The sequence below is a fragment of the Cloeon dipterum genome, chromosome 4 (genome assembly GCF_949628265.1).
Source record: "Cloeon dipterum chromosome 4, ieCloDipt1.1, whole genome shotgun sequence".
NCBI classification, from domain to species: Eukaryota; Metazoa; Arthropoda; class Insecta; order Ephemeroptera; family Baetidae; genus Cloeon; species Cloeon dipterum.
Window position 1 is genome coordinate 18955603 of NC_088789.1, and position 20572 is coordinate 18976174.

A 20572-nucleotide genomic window follows, 5' to 3' on the forward strand; every position below is an offset into this window, starting at 1 on the left:
TTTTTTGCGGAAACGCCACTTCCTGCGCTCAAAGGAATAAAATGATGGCGCAAGAAATTTCAGCAAGTATTTCCTGGTTGTGCACCAGTTAGTGAGCAGGCATGGCCTGCTGGGTGTGGTTTTTCTCTGTGACAATATTAGTCATAGGAGGCATCCCTAATTCACGTGAGTCGCAATTTTATTTTCACGTGTTCGTCAGTATTTCAATCCGCTGCTTTCAAAATTCAATTCAGGTGGAAACTTATTGTTAACCACGAGACAGACCACTACAAACAATCCAAAATGGGAATTAACGTGCTACTACAAGGGAAACTTTAAGGACAGTGCCCTGGTTTGGAAATTCCCAATTAATGTTCCAGGTCAAAGCTTGCTTCATTACATAGGTAGAGCAAAAAATAATCAACGAAACACATTTCTTATGATAACTCTTACAATTCCTAACAAGTTACTTCCAACTTGACTATTGAACCGAAACCAGACAAAGTTGAGATGAAAGAAATAGCCCCGGTGAAGCACACTTCCGATTACCCCCATTTCGACTTTGGACCAACCGATGATGCTCGCTGGAATGGTATTATATATAGCTACAAGACATGAAGGTAGCAGTTATTAAGTTGTCTCTCTAATTCAGTTTTAGATACAATAAATGTGACTAGTTCGACGCCTTTCAAAATGGAAGTGAAGAAAAACGCAAGCTATTATAAAAAGCACTTTTCAATTTTGTCTAGAAACAGCTTTGACATGACGATAACCGATGACCAAAATAGAGACTATCTCTTGCAATTTGGATACAAAGCGAACTTATCATCTGTATTAAATTTTTTTATTAAGTGTTTACTGCTATAGTTTAATTTAATTCATTTAATAGGAAATCCAGCTTCCAATTAATACAGGGTGGATTACATTGGTTACAACCGTAAATGGCAGTTCCAACGAAGCTAAATACTCATCTCTCTCAACAGTATCTATGTCAATGAATGGGAAAATATTTGTGAATCGGCAGATCCATTTTAGGTCCAACCAAATCTTAGGAGTGGTTCACAATGGGTGAACATGTCGATTTCCATCAACGCAGAGACAAGAGGCGTGAGCGTTTGGATTGAAAAGGATCAGACACCAGTATCTTTTTCTACTGGTGGTAAAGCGACGAAAATCAAATTCTCGCAGAAATTTTCGGGAGCTTTCTATTACTTGAAAGTACATGATCGTAAGAGGAAAAAATCAAAATGGTATATTTATAATAAAATTGTTACATTTAAGATCCGATGGCTATTTTACCAGAGGATGGCACAGGACTAGAAGCTCAATTTCAAGTTCCAGAAGGGTGTATCTTTGTCACCTACATGAGCGTAATAGATAAAATGACGATGACCATCACTGGAGGAAAAAACGAGAAAAAAGAAGCATCACTTAAGGTTTTAACATATTCTACAAAATTAGTAATTGAAAATGGATAAATTTTAGAACTAACATAAACGATATTTATTTTAATTTTGATAAAATATAAATTTAAAATAAAACTTTAATTATATTATCAAGATATCAGCAAATCCAAATGAACAAAAACATACGCTAAAAATTCAAGATTATAGGATCCCATGTACAAATAAGAAAATGATATTTTTTTCATGCGTAGGCAACAAATGGAAGATGGAGAGTTGAGAGGATCAAATTTCCTTTCCATGGTTCGGTGAAGGTGAAGTTCGCAGGAAAATCCCTAGGTGACAAAATTCAAGCCATAGGCGCTCTCCGCTCATGTTCAGATAAAGGTTAGGATACTACAGAAAACGATATAACTCCTCATCTCAATCAAACTATTATAATATCTTATTATATTTTGCAGAATATTCTAAATTAGTCACAGTCGTTGATAATACAAAGCTCATCTCTGGGGTCCAATGCGTTGATAAAGAAACAATGATGAAAATTGTTTCCATTATTGATCCTACTACAGACAGGAAAGCAAAGAAATTTGAGGACATTGATGACACTTTTAAGGATCTCATAGAAGAAAAAGACAATGTCTGCGATGCAGATGGCTGTTCCTGTATGGGATCAAACGGCCAGAACTGCGAAAATAGTAAGTTGATAAGACGAGATTTAACATAGATCTCTCAGACTTGCTTCTCTGCGTCAGGTTGTTCCGGGGGAACATATGGCTTCAACTGTGCAAACAAATGCAATTATTGCATAAATCAAAGTTGTCGAAAAACTGACGGTATCTGCACAAACAATAAGTCTTGTCTGCATTTTCATCGACCTCCTTTCTGCAAAGAAAGTGCGTATGATTGAACAAATTTTATTTGCAAGAGGTGCAATCATCTTGTTTTTCCAGAACTGCTCGATTCAGGTGTTCCACCAGAAATTAAACAGATTGGGAACTCGTGGGTTGAAGTAGACATTACCAAAGCTTTTAAGTACATCGAGAAAAACAATTCTGACAATGAGGGCAAACAAAAAGTGAAAATCAGTTACCTTAACTTAACAGCCGTATGCGCCAACACCAATCAAGTAAGTATTTCACAGTATCGCGATTGTGGCTAATGAGGAAAAAGCAAGAGGATTAATTTCTTTAAGATGTTTCAATTTGCCAGTGATAGGGTAGTTTTTATTTGGGCAAGACAAAAGAGGAGGAAGAAGTTATTATTCACTGGCAACTTTCTTTAACTTCTCCGTCATGATGATTTTGTCAAAGTCGAATTTTTAATAACCACCAATTTCTCTTGAGCAGTGCAAAGCGCAAGCGTGGAAGTATATTCCCTGGAAGCCAAGACACCTACAGCATAAACTAAAAGGGCTTAATTCGGGGACAGAATACAAAATTCAATTACTAGTTCACGAGAATGGCACTGAGAACGTCAATCCTAATGAAAACACCACAGCTGATGTAAAAACAAAAAATTGCACGCAAAATCGTGAGTGTTTATTTGCCCCAGAATAATGAATGTTCTATATTATATTTAATTTTCTGGCATTAAATAATCAAAATTTAGCCTTTTGAGCTTCAGCGAGATTTAAATTCTTAATTTCAGCACAATTTGTCACGCTCCGTCCATCCAATACATCACTAACCATTGACTGGGAGAAGGGAGAGAACTTTTGTCCACCACAAGACTACGATATCAAAATCCAGAATAGGAAGTCCCAACAGCCAGTCAATGTTAGAATCAATTCAAATACAATAATCGATGGTCTCACTCCAAATTCAGAATATCTCATTATTGCTGAACTAAAAGGCAAAAAAATGCACGAAAGAGATTTTAATACAACTGAAGGAGGTAATCATAATCATATTTCTTGCTAAATACAACACGTTAAATAAAATTTGTTAGCTCCAGAACCGGTGAAGAAATTAAATGTGTATCACGAAGCAAAAGATTCCAAATTGGTCGTGAATTGGAAAAAACCAGAAACACTCAATGGAGAATTGAAAGGATACACAATTGAACTGATAGTGAGATTCTTAAATTTACTTCTAGGTCGTATTGGCTTCTTTTAAGAATTAAAGTGCTGTGCAATGGACGCCATGAGCAAAATTTATTTTCATCACATACTAAATTTTGATCACTGTTTCCTTATGTTGCAGCATCAATATTTTGTCGCTTGTGGAAAAGGTTCTGCTGATTCCCGACACAATGAAGTAAAAGAAGTGAATGAAACTGTCGAAAGTGTTAGTTTCAGTAATTTGGCAATATTCTCGAGCTATACAGTAGTAGTGACTGCACGCACATCCGCAATGAAGGGAAAACCAAGCAGTTTGCCACTCAGTACTCCCGAAGGTAGGACACACTCATTAATTTTTCCTCACACTTAATTAAATATTTCTTTGTAAGCCATAAAAATAAATGAATCTCCAACTCTGGACCACGAAAACACTAAAACAGGCAAATACTTCTTGAACATAACATGGAATCCACCTGACTGTAGAAAAGCTGGTTGCACCACAGAAAACGAATATTTAATAAAAGTCGGACACAAGAATGAAACCATAGAAATCGTGAATCACAGGTTGAAATCAGTGTATTAAAAATTATCTTCACATTACAACCGGCCAAAATTTAACAGGTTTTATAATATGACGAATCTGACAAAAAACACCGAATACTCGGTTCATATTGAAGCTCGCTGCAAAGGTTCCGGCGGTTGGCTAGGCGAGAAGGGTTTGCTTGCTTTGAAAATAGAAACCGGTAAACTCATATTAAAATACAATTAGAACCCATTTTACTATAGTAATGAATGCAGATCAGTTTGACGTGGCTGAGATAGTAGGGATATCATGTGGGTCAATTCTAGTCCTGCTTCTGATTGCGGCTCTGGTCTTTTTGGTGATATGGAGGTACCGCAGGAGCCAAAATGGATATGTGGCGACCGAAGGCAAAGATTGTTTGACGAATCACACGATCATTATCAGTTTAGAATTAATTGTGAATTCCGCAGATGGCGAAGAGGACAAACTGCCGCTGCGGTACCTGCCTGCGCCCAAGAGGCACGGTCAGCTGGTGAAAAAGGTCAACTTTGCGGGGTACGTCAGCAAGGCGAGAGCAAATGGGTCCCTAAAGAAAGACTTTGAAGTAACAAATGCTGCGAAGAAATTTCAAATTTTATAGCTAACTTATTTCAGCTGCTACCGAGCGGCCAGCAGAAGGAGTGGTTGGTCGGAATAACTGCCGAAAATAAACAGAAAAACCGATATGCAAAATTGTTGGCGTATGACCACTCTCGGGTCACGCTGGGCGACCAAGGGGCCTATATAAACGCTAATTTCATTTCTGTAATTTAATTAATATTATAATAATTAAGGTATCCATAAAATATTAACCATGCTTAGGACGAGTCAAACAAGAAAAAATACATCGCCAGCCAAGGTCCCTTGGAGAAGACCACAACCGACTTTTGGCAAATGATTTGGCAAGAGGAAGTTGACACTGTTGTCATGCTTACAAAATTGGTAGAGAAAACGGTAAGAGTTGCATTTTGTGGGTAAAGGGATTATTTTTCTAAGCAGAACTCGTAAAAACCCACAATATCCTGGAAACCCCCACTGCATTGCAAATTTATTCTTGCGTTTTTCTGCAATTTATCAAACAACTAATGTTTAATTTGGCAAACCAAAATTAACTTAACAATTTAAGTGCCAATGATATTGAAAAATTGATTTATAACAATTTATGAAATAGTACATACTTATCTCGTTTGACGCAAAAATGAACTTTTCAGTGGTCAGATTAGGAAAACTAAAATTTGTATTTCCGCTTGGTTTATAGCAAAATTAAAAAAATAATAAACAAGTGCAGTTCTGTTCATTGGAAAATTTGCGCATCCTGATTAGATAAAGTTTACTCTTACTGCCATAGTCCGCATGTTTGCTTTCAGAACTTGATAAATTATCATTTCGGTTCCAAATAGTTGCATTGTCACCCTGCAAGTGCGACAGTAAAAATGACTTACCAATTTTGCATTTAATTTATTATCTGAGTCATGAATCATCAACCATCAAAATATTTTAAAATCCAATGATATTCTCTTGATGTTGATTAAAAGGGTGACTATTCATTAGTGACGCAAAAATATTTATTTAAGAAAAGTTTGAAACTAAGAATGAAAATTATTAATTACTCAGTTAAGAATCTAATTTCCAATACGACTGCTTAAGACTAAAAAATTAAGAAAATAACCACAATGTGAAATCTGAACCCCCCATTTGTCTTTTCAGACACGCTGTCATAAATACTGGCCAGACGTGGGCTGCAACGAGACCTTCGGCGAGTACTTTGTGCAAAACGTTAACGAGCTGGCCTTCCCAGACCACGTGGAAAGGACTCTCAGTTTGACAGGGCGCATGGGCCACAGGGAGGTGCTTCAACTGCATTACACGGCTTGGCCGCACCAAGGAGTGCCGGAGGACATCGACACGTTTGCCCGGTTCATGGGAAAAGTGCTTGCCAGGGAAACATCGCCTTTACTGATTCATTGCAGGTAGAAGCCCAATGCTAAATAGGCCGTTTTGAAAACTTAGAATACATTTATCAATTTCAGCGGCGGCACTGGTCGCACAGGAACTGTCATTTTAATCGACGCATGTCTGCGGAAGTACAGGAATGAAAGCATGATCAACGTTTGGGCCGTCGCTGAGAGGATGCGCCAGGAAAGGGTCAACATGATCGAGAATAAGGTTATTAAAGAAACAATATTGCGAATTAATTTAAGATATCAGCTAGTATAGGGAAGGGAATGAGATTGTAACGGTTATTTTTTTTCAGGCGCAGTACGAGTTTGCCCACGTTCTTCTTTCTCATTACCTTACACAATATGGTTGAAATGCTTCATATATATAACTTAATTGCAGGATCGCTTAACATTAATGTAACCTAGCTTTGTTATAATATAGGTATTATAAAATAAAATCAATAAGCTTGAGACCCAAATTAAATTTAATTGTTTAAATTCTCCTTAGACAAATAAATAAAACAGGGCTGTACTTGCCCAGCTCAGATGTAAACAAAAGTGAGGCAGGGCGAATTTAGAAAGGCTGCATTACGCTTCAGTTCTTCCAAGCCTCGAAGTAGAACCACCTGGGGCATTGGCAAACTGACAGCTTGCTTGTCCAGCTGATCCTCCATTAAAACTCCCAAGGCTGCCCTCGGTGGAGGCAACGCTGCAGGATATTCAGTGGTAGACACGAAGAGGGGTGCAGAAAAGAGTTTCAGTGGAACCGGAGGTTGTGAACCGTCGTTGATTGAAATCAGAATGACACTGCACATTGGCAGACCGCTGCATGCATCCACCAAAATTGACGAAAAATTGGCCAGTGCAGCTGCGGATAAATCAAGAGTGTCCGAGGGAGTCAAGTTGATGTCTGAAACAGGCATTTATGAGGTGTTATGAAAATTATAAGCTATATTCTGGTAAATATTATAAATTAAGTTGTTTTAAACTTATTAATCATAAACTTAAATTTAAATTAAAATACAATAATATAAATTTATTGAAATGAAGCAAATAAATCCATCAAATAATCAAATTAAAAATTATACAACGCAAGAGGTGCCTGAAAATATAATCTTTGAGAACTACAGGGAGTAAAAAATGACCTCATCAATCGGTTTGTCTCATGAAGAGGAATCAATACGTAAAAACAAAACAAATGAAAAAATTAATGTTTAAGTTTCCCTACATCATTGTCCGAACTGTAACTAGGCTGGATATAAAATTTTGGACTGGTGCTCACTGATAGCATAACAAAAGTGAACGAACATTTGAGAAAAAATATAAATAAATGTTAGTTCGGGAATGGCAATGAATAAATTTTTATTATTTATATTTAAGTGAAGCTACCTCTTCAATACGTTAAGACATTTAGCGGTAGTTTTAAATATTTGTAAAAAATTATGTTGAACACACTCAGCAAAAAATTTCAGAAAAACAATAAATAGATGATCTTTGAATGCATATATCTATACAAATTAATATTCCTCATTTATGCAAACCTCTCCAAATAACTGCAAATTTCCAAATAGAAGTTCTATCCTGGTAAGCTGAGCCCAGTTGTTGCGCGCATGATATGCACACGTTGCTCACTCCGTGTATGTCAAATATTGACACGTCATGGAGTAAGTCATCAGCACGGGGCTTCGGTTGAAGCCTGCTATGCCCATGGCAGAAAAACGACACGTCATTCTCCTGAGGCTTCTCAAGGATCCGGCCAAAGCAAAGACCCTGAGCAACCACTGCAAGGCACGATCTGCACTGCAAATCGTACTTCACCCCTGCATTCAATGCAAGAGGTGCTCTTGCAGTTTTGAAAGCGGTTAACTCCTGCTTAATGTAAGCTGAAGCTGTCCGCAACCGAACCTCAACATGGGTTGGAGTCCAGTTGACAACAGTCCCAATTGTCCCACTTTTGATAAAATTGGCACTGTCAATAAACAAATCCACAGCCTGATCATCTCCGAAGATGACGCGAATTTGCTCTGAGCCAACTACCAGGACCTGAAATTCAAAAAGTTAAAGGGTTTAAATCCAGCACAGCGCAACACTAAAATAAAATTATTAGAGAATAGGAAGTTTATAATTTTTTTTCCAAGGCAGCTCTATTCATTGTATGTTAACATTTATAAAATGGTTCATACAGTTGTCGGCATAAAAAACAGCATACAAATAAACGGACATCTAATTTCCAAATATGAATATTGATACAAATATATGTTTACCGTGATAAACAGAATAGATGCAGCATTTGAACAAACTCCCCCTTCAAATTTATTCAATCATGGTTTATTACAAATTTTAATTTTCAATTACTTGATGTCCAATTTGAAAATCAACAAGAACACATATGAAAGTAAAGTAGTCACCTAAACTTAACATCTTTTCATTATAACGCGTAAATGATAGTAAAGACCCCGGGGAAACCCCAAGACAATACTTTATCACTTAACCCTAAAAATAATAGAGTCCTTACTTCAAGTCTCGGTAGTTGGCGTCCACTAATGTGGACTTGGCACACAGCCAACCTGGGTCGAACTTCAACACAAATTGAGTGCAGAAGCCAAGGAGCTGGCTTCTGACAGGGTGTAGCCAAGGGTGGACTTGGCGTAGTAGTCCGAAGACGCTTTGAGGTTGGCGATGACATCACTCAACAGGTGGGCCCTTCCCACGTGCGTACCAGGAGCTTCGAATTCAATCACTTTGATGTGAACGTGCAGATGCTCAAAGGATGGCCTGTAATGGAAGTAGGCTACCTGTCTATTCCGTGGCAGGTTGAACTTCTTCTCAATGGTCTCCTACAAAGGGCACGATAAATATTTATTCAACAACTGAAAAGAATTTTGATCTTGAAATAAATTAAGTTTGGAAACAAACAAAAAACTGTAGAACTAAGCAAAATGGGTCAACATTAAGCACATGATATGTTTGGATTTAAGTATTTGTGTACCATTTTCTAGAGTTCAAATATTAACTACAATCCTCTTTGATTTTAATTTTTGCGTTTGGTAATGATTTAATCCTGACAAAACAATTGATAGAAAAACAAAACAAAAATATTTAAGTTGCAATAATTTAGTTAATTGGAAGAATTGATTAATTTTGGTTGTTTAATCTATCACAATATACTTTGTCCAAAACCTGCCTTTTTAACTTTTGCTATAACACACATTAGTTAAATCACAAGTAAAAGTTTAATTTCAGTAGAACATAAATATTACCGATGCGTTCTGCTGAATATTCTCAAGAAGGGCAATGTGTGCACCCCTTAGGTCTCTCAGGCTCCTGATTTCCCTGTCCCTGGAAATTGCAAGCAGGTGGAGATTGTCCACAGTCACGCCGTCCCACTTGTCATCATGGACAAGCGTGAAGCCAATCTTTGGGTCAACATCCTCAAACTCGATCTTTTCCACTTCAGCTTTGCGTTCAAGAATGTTGTAAACCCACTAAAATTTTACTTTTAAGTTTATATCTCATTATCCAAGATATTTTCCTGACCTGCAGACTGAATCCACACTCTTTCAGATATGGAAGCACCACGTTGCGGTACAATTCTGGAGTTTCTTCTACTAGGAAGATTTTTTTCTTGAGGTACTTCTCAATGTGCTTGGTAGTTGCTGGGTGAACCACGTCGATTTTCACGCCTGCAAGACCATATTTGTACATATTAATTTATTTTACTATCTTTACTATTTCATTATGCACATATGAGTGCATACGTATGTGTTAAACATTAAAATCAATACTTTTAACTGTTCAAAATGTGCATAAAACGTATGTAAAACATAGATTTTACATAATGAAATTCATATTATTACGTATTATGTACATTAAATGAATTTTAAAAATTTTCTTGTTTAGCTTATTATTGTTTTACGTTTTACATAAAACATATGTACATATTTTTGGGACTGAATTAGTGGCCAAGTTAAAAATCATTCTTTTGGCCTGTACGAAATTTTGGCACGGGGGAGAATGCAAATTGAGTCACCACCATCACCATACATTACACGTGCCTGTAAAGTCCTCGTTGTTTGGCTGCCCTACGAATTTGTAGTAGATGTCATTTTCCTTTGTCTTCGCTGCAGTGCATGCGGTGAAGATCCCTTGTATCTTCTCGCTATTGAAGACTTGCTTCTCTAGGATGACGACTGTATCACCCTCCTTCTCCTCAAATTTTCCTTGAAGGAAGATCACCTTCGAGCGGCAATCCTCGTTCAACACCTTCTGCACGCTGAATTTGGTAAAGTCAAAGGTTTCAGCGGTTTCAGGAACTGAAACACTCGTTTCCTGGGTGGAAACTCCGGCTTCAGTTTCCGTAGCTTTAGGCTCCATAATTGTTGAGATATTACGGGTTTCTGGATTCCGAAGTTGAAAAGAACTTGGCTTGTCAGGTCCTGGCGTCCCTAGCGATGCTAAATTAGAGCGGGAAATGAACGAGTGTTAATAAGACGTCGCGAGCTGGTTACGAGGTAACGAGGGGGTGTGGTTGTGGTTAAATGAAAAAAATGAGTAGGGGTAAACCGGGTAAACCTAAATGATAAACACTAGAAGTAAAAGCCGGGCGCGGCCGGGCGCCGGGCGGCGGAAAGGGGAATGAAGAAGGCTGAAAAGCCTTTCCCCCGAATTTGATTCCCTTGCCTGCTACCTGGAAAACGAAAAATCGCAAAATAAAATCTTGTTTTTATTTTTTCCGTTCCAAACAAAATAATTATGTAACATGAAAAATTAAGAAAATTTAAGAGCACTAAAGTACGGTTGGCAGCACTTGCCCAGCTAGCATGTCATGTGCCTGTTCGATGAAAACAAAAAGAAGCACGTTTGTCCTGTTGATGTTCTGACTTTCCTGACTCCGTCCCAGCCACTGGCTCTTGAATTAATTTTCTGTTAAGTTGACGATGTTAATGCTGGTCAAATAACCTCGAACTCTTCCGTCCCGTGTCTCTAATTCAATGGCCGACGTAGCGGAAGTTTTATTCTCGAGTGATAGCACGGGTGGAATTACAGCCTGGGATCCAAGAGCCGGCACTGTTCTACAGTCGTACAAAGGCGTTGTGGTTGCCCCCAGAACCCTATGTCTCTTAGGACGAGACTATGTTTTAGGCGCAGAACATGGAAAGTCACTCATCAGGGCCTGGCCCTTAAATCGGAATGAACAGGTTTGATTTTAATATAATGTTACAATCTTTAAAACTAAATTATGTTTCTAAAAATTTATAATTATCTAATATTTCATTTTCAGGGTCAACTTAAGATGGTGAGCCCTGGAGGGCAAGTCAGCTCCCTTGCCTGCAGCCCTTGTGGCAACTTTATTGCTGGCGGAGTGTCTACAGACGTGGTTATTTGGCAAACAGCCACTGGCCTTCAGGTGGCCAACTTGAGCGGGCACTTCCAGAAAGTTACCTGTCTTGCGTTTACTGACGACTCTTCCTTGCTGGCCTCTGCTGCGGAAGATGGACAAGTCCGAGTGAATAGATTGGCTGGTGCCGTCACTGGGAACTCATCGGAACTTTGGATTTTCAAGGTTAAAAATTTGGAGAAAAATTCAAATAGATGTAAGATCAGAGTTAACAAAATTAAGTTGCTTTTAAGATATTAAGAAGAAAAATCATATCTTTTCCATGAAAACAAATTACAAAAGTTACAAATTTTATCCAAATTCTAACTCTAAAATTGATGTCCATAATACTGGCAGTAAAATATTAGGTAAAATATTAGGCTGGTATAAAATATATTAGATTACATTTTTAGAGGCTTGTTTCCATATTATATAACATCTTAAAATTTTTGAGCAGGTCTATTTAAATACATATTTCTTGCAGGTTAAATTGAAATGTTAGCTTCACATTAAGGATTTTGCTTTTTCCAGTATTTTCCAAATAAATTAAAAACTGCAAGAACGCTGCTAGTTTTACAGAGAAATAATTTTTAATATTGTAATTATTGATGTTTTTAAATACAACTTCGGCTTGACACATTTAATTTTTTAGATATTTACTTATTGTAAAATTAAATTGAGAGTTCTAGATTCTTTCAACCTGCGACTTTAAACCAGCTCTTTTAATTTATTTCTATGGTTTAATTGGTTAAATCATTTAGATGTATTTTTGAAAATTTTCTCAGCAAAAATGTTAAATTTTGATGTCATTATGAAGCTATAATAAATTCTGTCATGGTTATAGGACCATGGAGCGGCCATTAGGGACCTGGTGGTTGGCCGCGGAGGCCTGAACAGCCTTCTCGCCTCTGTGGGTGCTGACCGGACCTGCCGGGTGTACAGTCTGACCTCTGGCCGCCTACTTCTGAGCCTGACAGCCGACTGCGGAGTGACAGCGGCCACGCTTTCCCTCGACCGCATCTTCATGGGCCTCTCATCAGGCCAAATACGGGGCCACAGATTAGCCCCAGGGATTTCCACCCCGTGCCTCACTCTCAGCGGTCACGAATCCGCAGTAACCTGCTTGACCATTTCCCTGGACAGCCGACTGTTGGCGTCAGGAGGCCAGGACGGCCTTCTCTCTCTATGGGACGCACCAAGCGGCCAGTTGCTGCGGAATCTGGCTCACCGTGGCCCTGTGCTGGCCGCTGTGTTGGCTCTTGCTCCCAGGAACCTGTTTGCTGCTGAGCTCCAGCCAGGATCTGTACTCCAGCCTTTCAGACGGCCGCTGGCTGACGATGAGGATCCTTTAGTGCGTGTTATTGTGACTGAGAAAAGGGAAGAACTCGAGTTGGAGGATGAACCTGTCGAGGGAAATGGACGGGTCATGGTCGAGGGCAGTCTGGCCAAAATTAACAAGCAGTTGGTGGAATTTTGCGTGAAAAATGTTTTAAATCCTCAAAATAAAGAAAATTGAGCTTCAATCATAAAATTTTTTTAACTACAATCTTGTTTGTTGAAAACTTCCAAAAGTTGAGACATTGTCAAAGAATTTGCGTCAGGGCAGTCCCTGATCACTGATTAGCGCCATCTTTGCTTTGAACCACGCCCGGCACTGATGGCGTCACTCGCAGATAAACTTGCTCGCAAACCCGCAGACTATTGGGTAACTGTGAGCAAATATTGCCGATGTGCAAACCTATAGAGCCGTGAGAGCAAGTGTTTGTGCCACCCATTCCATTCAAAACTGGTCTTCCTATTTTTGGAAATTGTTGATTCAGTCCGAAATTAATAATATATGCTTTTTAAATTAACAAGGCAAGTGAATATGCCTAACTTGGGATTCATGGGAACATTTTTATGATTTTATTGACCGTAGGAAACCGTCAACAAATTTATCAGTGATCTTGAGATTGATAAAACGAAACGGCAGTAAATTTCCAAGGCCTCTTACAGAACATCGGCATATTATTCCTGACAAGTGAAAGGACGTGGAATCACAAATTTCCAATGATTTATTACTCTTCAAAGCCACTTTAAAATATAGCCGTTTTTGATGCAAAGATATTTTTAAAGTGCGTTCCTAATTTAATTCAGAATATATTTATTTCGCAAATCTAAGCTTTAAATTCAACACCATTTTTTATCTAATGCACGTTCACTGAAATGAATCACAGGAGGGATACAAAATAAAAATTTAATGTCTTTCTGAGTTAGTAAATATTTTGAAAATAAATCAAAAGCTGTCAAAAACACAATTGATCGAAATTTTAATCTGTGCTCTCTTTTTCTTAACAAAGAACCTGATAATTCACAGGCATTGAAATTATTTTAAGTGTGGGAAGCAAGTTGGTGAGAGGGCTGCGACTTTTGTCTCGGAGGGTACCGCCGATGAAAAGGAGGCACTGTTCTTCACGCGATGCATTTTTATTTTACATTTTATCTGGCATCAGGCATTAAAATTAAGACCTGACTGACTGTTTGCTCTTAGAATCTCGGCTAATTCCCATCGAGATAAGCCTGTTTCGTCGAGGAGCCCTCGTACAGCCCCCAGGACGCGGCGGCCTGCCTTTTCAGCACGGTCTGCGTCTGTATTTGTATTTTACGGTATGCGAGAGCAAGATTAATTTTATTCCAAAGTGTCGAAAAAATTGTATTCGTAAAAGACACACTAGTATTTTAAGAACATAACAAAACAAAATATTTAACAACTGACGGGTTCAATATAGGGACAGAAGACGGCCCAGAATTTTAACTAATTGATAAAAATTAAATATTCAAAGTTCTCACTATTAAAGAGTAAAATGAACCCAAATCTTGACAAAAAAAATTATACTCCTAAAAGTTTTTTTAACACATTTTTAAATTTTTTATGTTGTGATTCTAAAAATTTCAAATATTTATTTTTCCATGATTAGTTTGTTTTGAACCATTTATATTTAATTAAACAACAATATTTTTAACGAAATTGTTTCGCGGGTATAGCTTTTAAAAGCACACGTAATGATAGGGCGCGCACTTTTATGGCTCTTCCGTTTATATACAATTAAAAAATTATGCAAATGTACCCCAAAAGCTGTTGAGGTAAGTGCGCATGTGTCATTACCACGGCAATTACTGAACGCAATTTTAAGCCACGACTAAGTAAATGGTGAAGTGAGAGACAACGAAAACCTAAATGAACCTTCCAAGAAAGCCGGAGCGACTCGTTTGTCTGCTGCTGCCGGGTGAAATTCGCCATTTGTACCCAGTCGTGGAGAGGCGAAAAAAATGAGACCGAAAAATACACTCAAGCGGAAATTTCAAATCGCGGCTCCTGAGGGATAATGGGCCGAACGCAATTATCGCTGTGCCGCAGCGTGTGTGCTGCTGCTGCTGCTGCCGCCGCATACATGAAAAATTAAAAGAGCACCGGTCTGTGCGCCGTCGCTGCTGCTGAATATAATAATGCTAATAACAGACATGGCTGGCGATGCTCAAAACGAAGGAGCGAGCGAGCCGTAATTAAAATTTCCACACGGCCCGCGGGCCTCGAGGGGCATGATTCGAACACGCAACCATTGACACGAATTCCCGACACGACTCTTATATATTTCTTGCCAGCCAATCGTTTTCAACGCCGCCGCTCTCTTGAAAAACATATCAAACTTTTCATTCCACTCGCTCACACACGCCTCCAACGAAGCCGTTAGCATCTTCGAGAAAAAAGAAATGGAAAATTTCCAATTCAGTTGTGTGAGTGTAGCGTGTGTAGCGTTAATTAAAAGTGTTCATACTAGCCGATTTGCGTAAAAATTGCTGCGTGATCCTTTACTTTGGCCTTGCTGCAGAGACGCAGACACTTGGCAAAATTTCTTGCAATTCACACATTCGATTGGAAATTTCTCGTGAAGACGAAAATCATTTACTCTGGTTTGTCAAGTGAGACGCGGTAATTCGCATGATTACATGAACTCAAAATCTACAGCAGAAAAATATTTCTTGCTTTATGGCAGGATGAAGTTTTAGGCAAGCACAAAAATTTAATATTTTTGTAAATATCTTCACCTTCGACAGCAAATTAATATTAATGATTTATTTAACTCCCTGATCTGTGAAAAGAAATAATGCAAAACGCAAACTATGTAATAATAAGAAAAAATAAAATCCCACACGCTCTCGCAGTTTTCATCAGCAGTTCATGATTATAAAAAAGCATAGTACAGAGAATTAACAACAGAGAATTCTGGATCAATATGTTCGTTGAAAACATCCAACTGTGTTCTTGATTTACCAACCCTTCCTTTACAATTCAGAAATTAAAAAATCGTATTTTATACGACTTGGCGGAAACCAATTATTAATAAAAAAATATAAGTTTTGACTGAGGTCTCATCCGCGCGATATTTAAGGTGGCTTTTAACGGAAAGTTTGATATTGCTTAAAGGGGCCAAAGGGCCGGAAGACATTTTTTTCTCCTGCACTTTTTAATTTTTGACCCTTTTTCACCGGTGGTTGGCGGCTGCCCAACGTGACCCAAAAGTTGCCGGCTGGCTGAAACCTTTATGTAGTTAACTGATGTTTGCGCTCATGACTATCAAAAATTTACTGAAGCAAATAAATGGCTAACAAAATAAAAGTATTTTGAGCGATCAATAGAATGATGATTTAAACCGCTAATATTATTTACCATCAATATTAATTATTAATATAATCTTAAATCTTTTACGATGATAAAAATTAAATAAAAATAATTTCATTTTCAAATCCCATATTTATCTTGTGTCTCAATATATGCATTTCATACGCGTGCACATATACTGACCGAAAATATTTTCCTAAGGGCGAGTGTGGCTCATTCACATTCACACCCCCTGACTCTGTTTTCGTCTCCTTTGCATATCTAAATAGAAAAAAATTAATAGCTCGTCAACGCAGGTGGCATTTTTGAAGCTGCTGCAGGCGAAAATGTACACTTGCGGAAACAATATAGCAGACCATTATCAGAGACGGGAAATTAGTGAAACGAAAATCCATGAGTGCGTTGCGTGCGTATAGAGACTATATAGAAACTAATGGTTGGCTACGCGAAAAAGCTGTGGAGTAATTTAGCAACCATTAAAAGCAAAGCAGAATTCAGCAGCACTTCGGCAATAAAAGTAAATTTGTCAGCGCGAGACGTTATGGAGAAGAAGGTTTGTTTTACGATCTGTCCGACAGGCAATTAAAATTTCGACGCCACGCTTGATTAAAAGTGAGGCGTGAATCCTCCGAGAATTTCACCTCAAATTTGCGGTGCTGTGCGAGCGCTCGCTTCCTGGCCTCCGCGAGCGCGGCGGCCTCCTCTTTCTCAGTGGCCACGCTCCAACGGCGGCCCTCATTTCGGCCATCCGGCCGCTTTTGCGGTTTCGGCCAAGGAGACATGTGTGTGTGTGTGTGTGCATCGTGCTCCATAGAAATCGACGCTAAAAGTTCGCAATACACTCGCTCAAGGCGATTGATTTCCAACTGAAACCATCCACTGCTAAAAAGGCATTCCATCCAAGAAACTGTGTGCTTAATAGAGATATATTTTATATTGAATAAATAATCTTATTGATACACGCACAAATCCTTTCATCGCTCAGGCGGCTATATAATTTATTGGCCATACAAGGATTAATAGTTATTATTATAATGTGTCAATTTTCGCACCTCTTTTCCTACTTCATAAAACGAGTAGCGAAGTGTAATTAAACAGTAAAGCTGCACATCCACTTGTGTGTATAATTTTGCTCTTGAGTTGTTTCGTTTGATATATGGTTCAATTTATTAGATGCTTTGCCGACTAAAAAATACACACTGCGCTGTACTCTTATGGGTAAATCGGTGTGTTCATTTACTACCTTAGTGCCAAAATTACCATAAAAATATTATAACATTCCAAAATGCTTATTTAAAATGTTTAATCCAATAATTGTTATTATATGATTTCAAAATTTACAGCCAATAGCTTAAAACAGTTTTAGTTTTGCTTTTCGAAATATATTTTTAAACTTCAAATTTTTAAACTATATAGATAAAAACTATAAACTTTAGATAGATAGTAGTGAAAAGTGTAACTCCGTGAACTCCGCCACAATAAGCACTTATATCATCAACATATTTTTAGCACGCATTTAAAAAATTGAGCTTTTTAAAAATAAAATAACTTTTCAAATCCATTGCATCATGAAAACAAAACAAAACTTTATTTCCGTTGCCTTAAAAATTTCCTTTGAATCCTATCTTCTGAAAATGTATGCGGCGTCACTGAAGTGCCCTATTTCTAATACATGACTACAAAATGAAAATATTAATTAAAAATAAATTTATATTACATGGATCATACAATTTTTTCCATTTTAAATAATTTTTGTTTTTCTCCGGGACAGAGTAAGACATACTTATACTCTGAATGTTTTTTAACTTTCACGAGAATGAAAGTTTCAGTTCAAGCATTTGTGACTAATCCCAACACCAAGTTTGAAGTTTCCAGGAAGTTTATCAAAGATTCAACTTTATCATATTGCGCACATGGGAAAACGTTTTAGCTTCGCGCGCTAGCCAGTTTTTATGGCTCTGCACATATTATATATTTAACGTTTTATAAATTATTCAAATATAAAGTGCCTACATGTGCGCGGTATCTAGCCGCTTTATCAAGAAACTTGCTTAACCTAAAATTTCTATACCAAAGACCACCTCTCGTCATAGAGAGTTTCTTTTTTCTCTTTCCTTTTTGTCAGCGCGTTTTCCGTTCGCAGTTTTCAGATTTTTTCATTACCCCGGCCAAATTTTTGAAAGGGCACACTATTCAAGCCAAGTCAAAAGAATACGTGCCGTGACAAAACTCGCATCTCAAGGCTCTGTATTAATATTTTCATTGTCCTCGGAAGAAGTCAATGAAAATACCATAACTCACCGTGGGGGCTACTTTTATGTAACGAAATTTGTTTAGCTCCGCTCCGCTCTTTTTTCCTTTTTCATGGCATTTTGAAAATGACTTTGGCGCGTGGAAATTGGGAAAATTAAGAATTAATCCGTAAAATATCCTATTGTCTATGAAGGAACTCTAAAAAACCTTTTGAAAAGCAAAAAATTAATGGAACACCGTTAAACAACTTGTTCCGATTCTTGTTTATCACGCTCCCATTAAGTTTTCTAAAACATCTCCTACATACAGAAGAAGCAAAAATAGTCTATATTTAGTAGATGCTTGAGTCAATAAATAGTTTATAAATGGGATACGCTGTAAAGGTAGTGATTTTTTGTTCATCGATCATTTGTTACGTAGAGTTATACACTTGTTCCAACAAATTGTTTGGCCACGATCAAAGCTAGTTACATTGTAAGGATGACCTTTATAGACTAGCGTCTATTGTATGAATTGTCAGAGGGGTGCGCTGACGAGTAGCCCGCTTTACAGCGAGAACAAAAATTGACCTTTTGGGAGTTCCGCTGTCATATATAAATATATAGCGGAAAGCATCCCTTATACAAAGGCTTTGTGCATGGAAATATGACAATAGTTTTTCTTCTCCTATTTCTACAGAGTGCAGGCAGAATAAAACAAATATTTCTCTTTGCAGCACTGACCATGACCACTGACACTTAATAAAATATCATTTTTTCAAATTGTGGACAAATGTTGAAGATTCAAATCTCTTGATACTCTCCAAAACACAAGATTTTGAACTTTTATCATCATAAAAATACTATTAAAAATATTATGGCATTGATATTGTGAAGGATATCTGCATCTGCACTCACGCGTGAATATGATAGATTATTTTTTGCAGGTTGTAATAAATCATGCATTTTCATGCTACATTGTAATATAATATTGTGGAAGAAGATAATAAAATGTTATTTATATACATACATCATTTGATTTCCTGCGCGTGGAGTGTTTAGCTCTTAGTAGAGGTGTGATGGTGGTTCTATTATTATTATTATATGTAATAAAGTCATATGTGGATTGGAGTGCAGAGCAAAAACCGTTTATTATAGATTACTTAACTATGGTGCAATTTAAAACTATAGAAGTCAGTATGAAATAATAAATCAATTTGATTTGATGATTTTTACATTTTAGATATTTTAATTTATTCATCTAATTGATTTACGACTTATGAAAATATTACAAATATTTTTGCTTTTTTTAAAGGAAATTCACATCATAATTCGCCCACAGTTGAATAGATCGCGACGTGAAGAATTGAAATCAAGCGGAATATATTTTGAAAAACCATTAATTTTATTTAAAAAATTCTGCAAATTCTGAAATTTAGTTTTTACGTGATCCTGATTTGATTATTGCACACCGAAGAAATTATTATTCAATCTAAATACAATTGAGATTAATTTCCATGTATCACTCCACTTCTCGCTTTATAAAATATTGCAATAATAATTCTAATTTTAAACTATCAGAGAATAATTTAATGATTTTTTTGAGAGGGTATATATATTTCCAAGTAACTTTTCTGCATGAAATGTAAACACCCTAAAAATGGGGGAAATAGGAGGAGTAAAGCATCAGGGTTGCGTCCCAAGGGAGGGTCTATTAAGGGTAGGGGTTTTGGAGAGGATCTAGTCGGCCTTCAATTTAATTGCTTTCATATTCGCTCTAATTGGCAACTTGCAATACAAGGTGACCAAGATATCAACAAATATCTTTGGCAATCTACAGTTTATAATAATTTTTAAATTTGATTTCTAAAAAGGGATTTAACTCTTATTAGAAAAAGTGGTATCATCAAGAAGTACCATGCACTTTTCCGCGTAACTATTTGTCAGGGAACGATTGTGCATGAGTCGTTGTGTAAGGAGCCAGTGCGGCAACAGTGTGTAGGGCTACTTTTAACGCAAAGAAAAGCGCTAACAAAAGAGTGCACCCTGCAGCACGATTCATTGACCACATATGTGTGAGCTGCGGGGGTGCATGGGAAAGCAATCAAATTTGCCTCGGTCATAGTCGAGTTTAAAAATAGGCTGATAGAATATTTTTAAATTATTATATCACAAAGTGAAAAGTGCTCAATTTTTCAGTTCAACTTGCATGGTAATTGCAATATTGATTTTAAGCATTAAATCACGCAGATTAGATGATCAATCGATTTTTTTCATCTTGGACAAAGTTAAAACTAAAATTCGTCGCCAATTCAAATTCCTCAAATTTGGAACAAAAATAATCCGAGTGCAAAAATG

At 37.3% G+C, this 20572-nt stretch overlaps 3 protein-coding genes across 5 annotated transcripts; 2 read left to right on the forward strand and 1 right to left on the reverse strand.

Moving 5' to 3' along the window:
• Positions 1-21: 21 nt before the first annotated feature.
• On the forward strand, positions 22-6430 carry LOC135942497 (receptor-type tyrosine-protein phosphatase eta-like). 2 transcript variants are annotated; one of them, XM_065488627.1, is made up of 24 exons: positions 22-165; positions 234-383; positions 446-571; positions 632-810; positions 869-961; positions 1015-1207; positions 1261-1415; positions 1637-1769; positions 1844-2080; positions 2138-2278; positions 2336-2511; positions 2732-2915; positions 3033-3278; positions 3333-3454; positions 3587-3779; positions 3834-4008; positions 4066-4187; positions 4243-4374; positions 4438-4571; positions 4622-4771; positions 4829-4960; positions 5714-5976; positions 6037-6172; positions 6261-6430. In XM_065488627.1, exons 1-24 carry the CDS (start codon positions 102-104, stop codon positions 6315-6317), a joined length of 3693 nt encoding a protein of 1230 aa, XP_065344699.1. In that variant the 5' UTR covers positions 22-101; the 3' UTR covers positions 6318-6430. The 2 variants fall into 2 exon arrangements, with proteins under 2 accessions (XP_065344699.1, XP_065344698.1); XM_065488626.1 differs by having other exon boundaries at positions 23-165; positions 4243-4383.
• Dcps (Decapping enzyme, scavenger) lies at positions 6414-10442 on the reverse strand. 2 transcript variants are annotated; one of them, XR_010575099.1, is made up of 6 exons: positions 10002-10442; positions 9484-9629; positions 9207-9431; positions 8462-8783; positions 7488-7989; positions 6414-6856 (listed from the first exon to the last, which is right to left on the reverse strand). XR_010575099.1 is itself a non-coding variant. In XM_065488630.1 (4 exons), exons 1-4 carry the CDS (start codon positions 10318-10320, stop codon positions 8526-8528), a joined length of 948 nt encoding a protein of 315 aa, XP_065344702.1. In that variant the 5' UTR covers positions 10321-10442; the 3' UTR covers positions 8055-8525. The 2 variants fall into 2 exon arrangements, 1 of the variants encoding a protein (XP_065344702.1); XM_065488630.1 differs by lacking the exons at positions 6414-6856; positions 7488-7989 and having other exon boundaries at positions 8055-8783.
• Positions 10443-10765: 323 nt separating this feature from the next.
• Positions 10766-12869, forward strand: LOC135942498 (WD repeat-containing protein 18). Its single transcript, XM_065488628.1, has 3 exons — positions 10766-11144; positions 11228-11509; positions 12168-12869. Exons 1-3 carry the CDS (start codon positions 10938-10940, stop codon positions 12837-12839), a joined length of 1161 nt encoding a protein of 386 aa, XP_065344700.1. The 5' UTR covers positions 10766-10937; the 3' UTR covers positions 12840-12869.
• Positions 12870-20572: the final 7703 nt, after the last annotated feature.

Bases quoted from the DNA above. Each gene is read 5' to 3' on its own strand.
- LOC135942498 (XM_065488628.1), top strand. From the start codon at position 10,938: ATGGCCGACGTAGCGGAAGTTTTATTCTCGAGTGATAGCACGGGTGGA. The intron at 11,145-11,227 runs GTTTGATTTTAA...TTTCATTTTCAG, and splicing joins CCTTAAATCGGAATGAACAG to GGTCAACTTAAGATGGTGAG. The intron at 11,510-12,167 runs GTTAAAAATTTG...TCATGGTTATAG, and splicing joins CGGAACTTTGGATTTTCAAG to GACCATGGAGCGGCCATTAG.
- LOC135942497 (XM_065488626.1), top strand. From the start codon at position 102: ATGGCCTGCTGGGTGTGGTTTTTCTCTGTGACAATATTAGTCATAGGA. The intron at 2,279-2,335 runs GTGCGTATGATT...TTGTTTTTCCAG, and splicing joins ACCTCCTTTCTGCAAAGAAA to AACTGCTCGATTCAGGTGTT. The intron at 5,977-6,036 runs GTAGAAGCCCAA...TATCAATTTCAG, and splicing joins CCTTTACTGATTCATTGCAG to CGGCGGCACTGGTCGCACAG.
- Dcps (XM_065488630.1), bottom strand. From the start codon at position 10,320: ATGGAGCCTAAAGCTACGGAAACTGAAGCCGGAGTTTCCACCCAGGAA. The intron at 9,630-10,001 runs GCACGTGTAATG...ATGGTCTTGCAG, and splicing joins AAACAACGAGGACTTTACAG to GCGTGAAAATCGACGTGGTT. The intron at 8,784-9,206 runs GTAATATTTATG...TGCCCTTTGTAG, and splicing joins ATATTCAGCAGAACGCATCG to GAGACCATTGAGAAGAAGTT.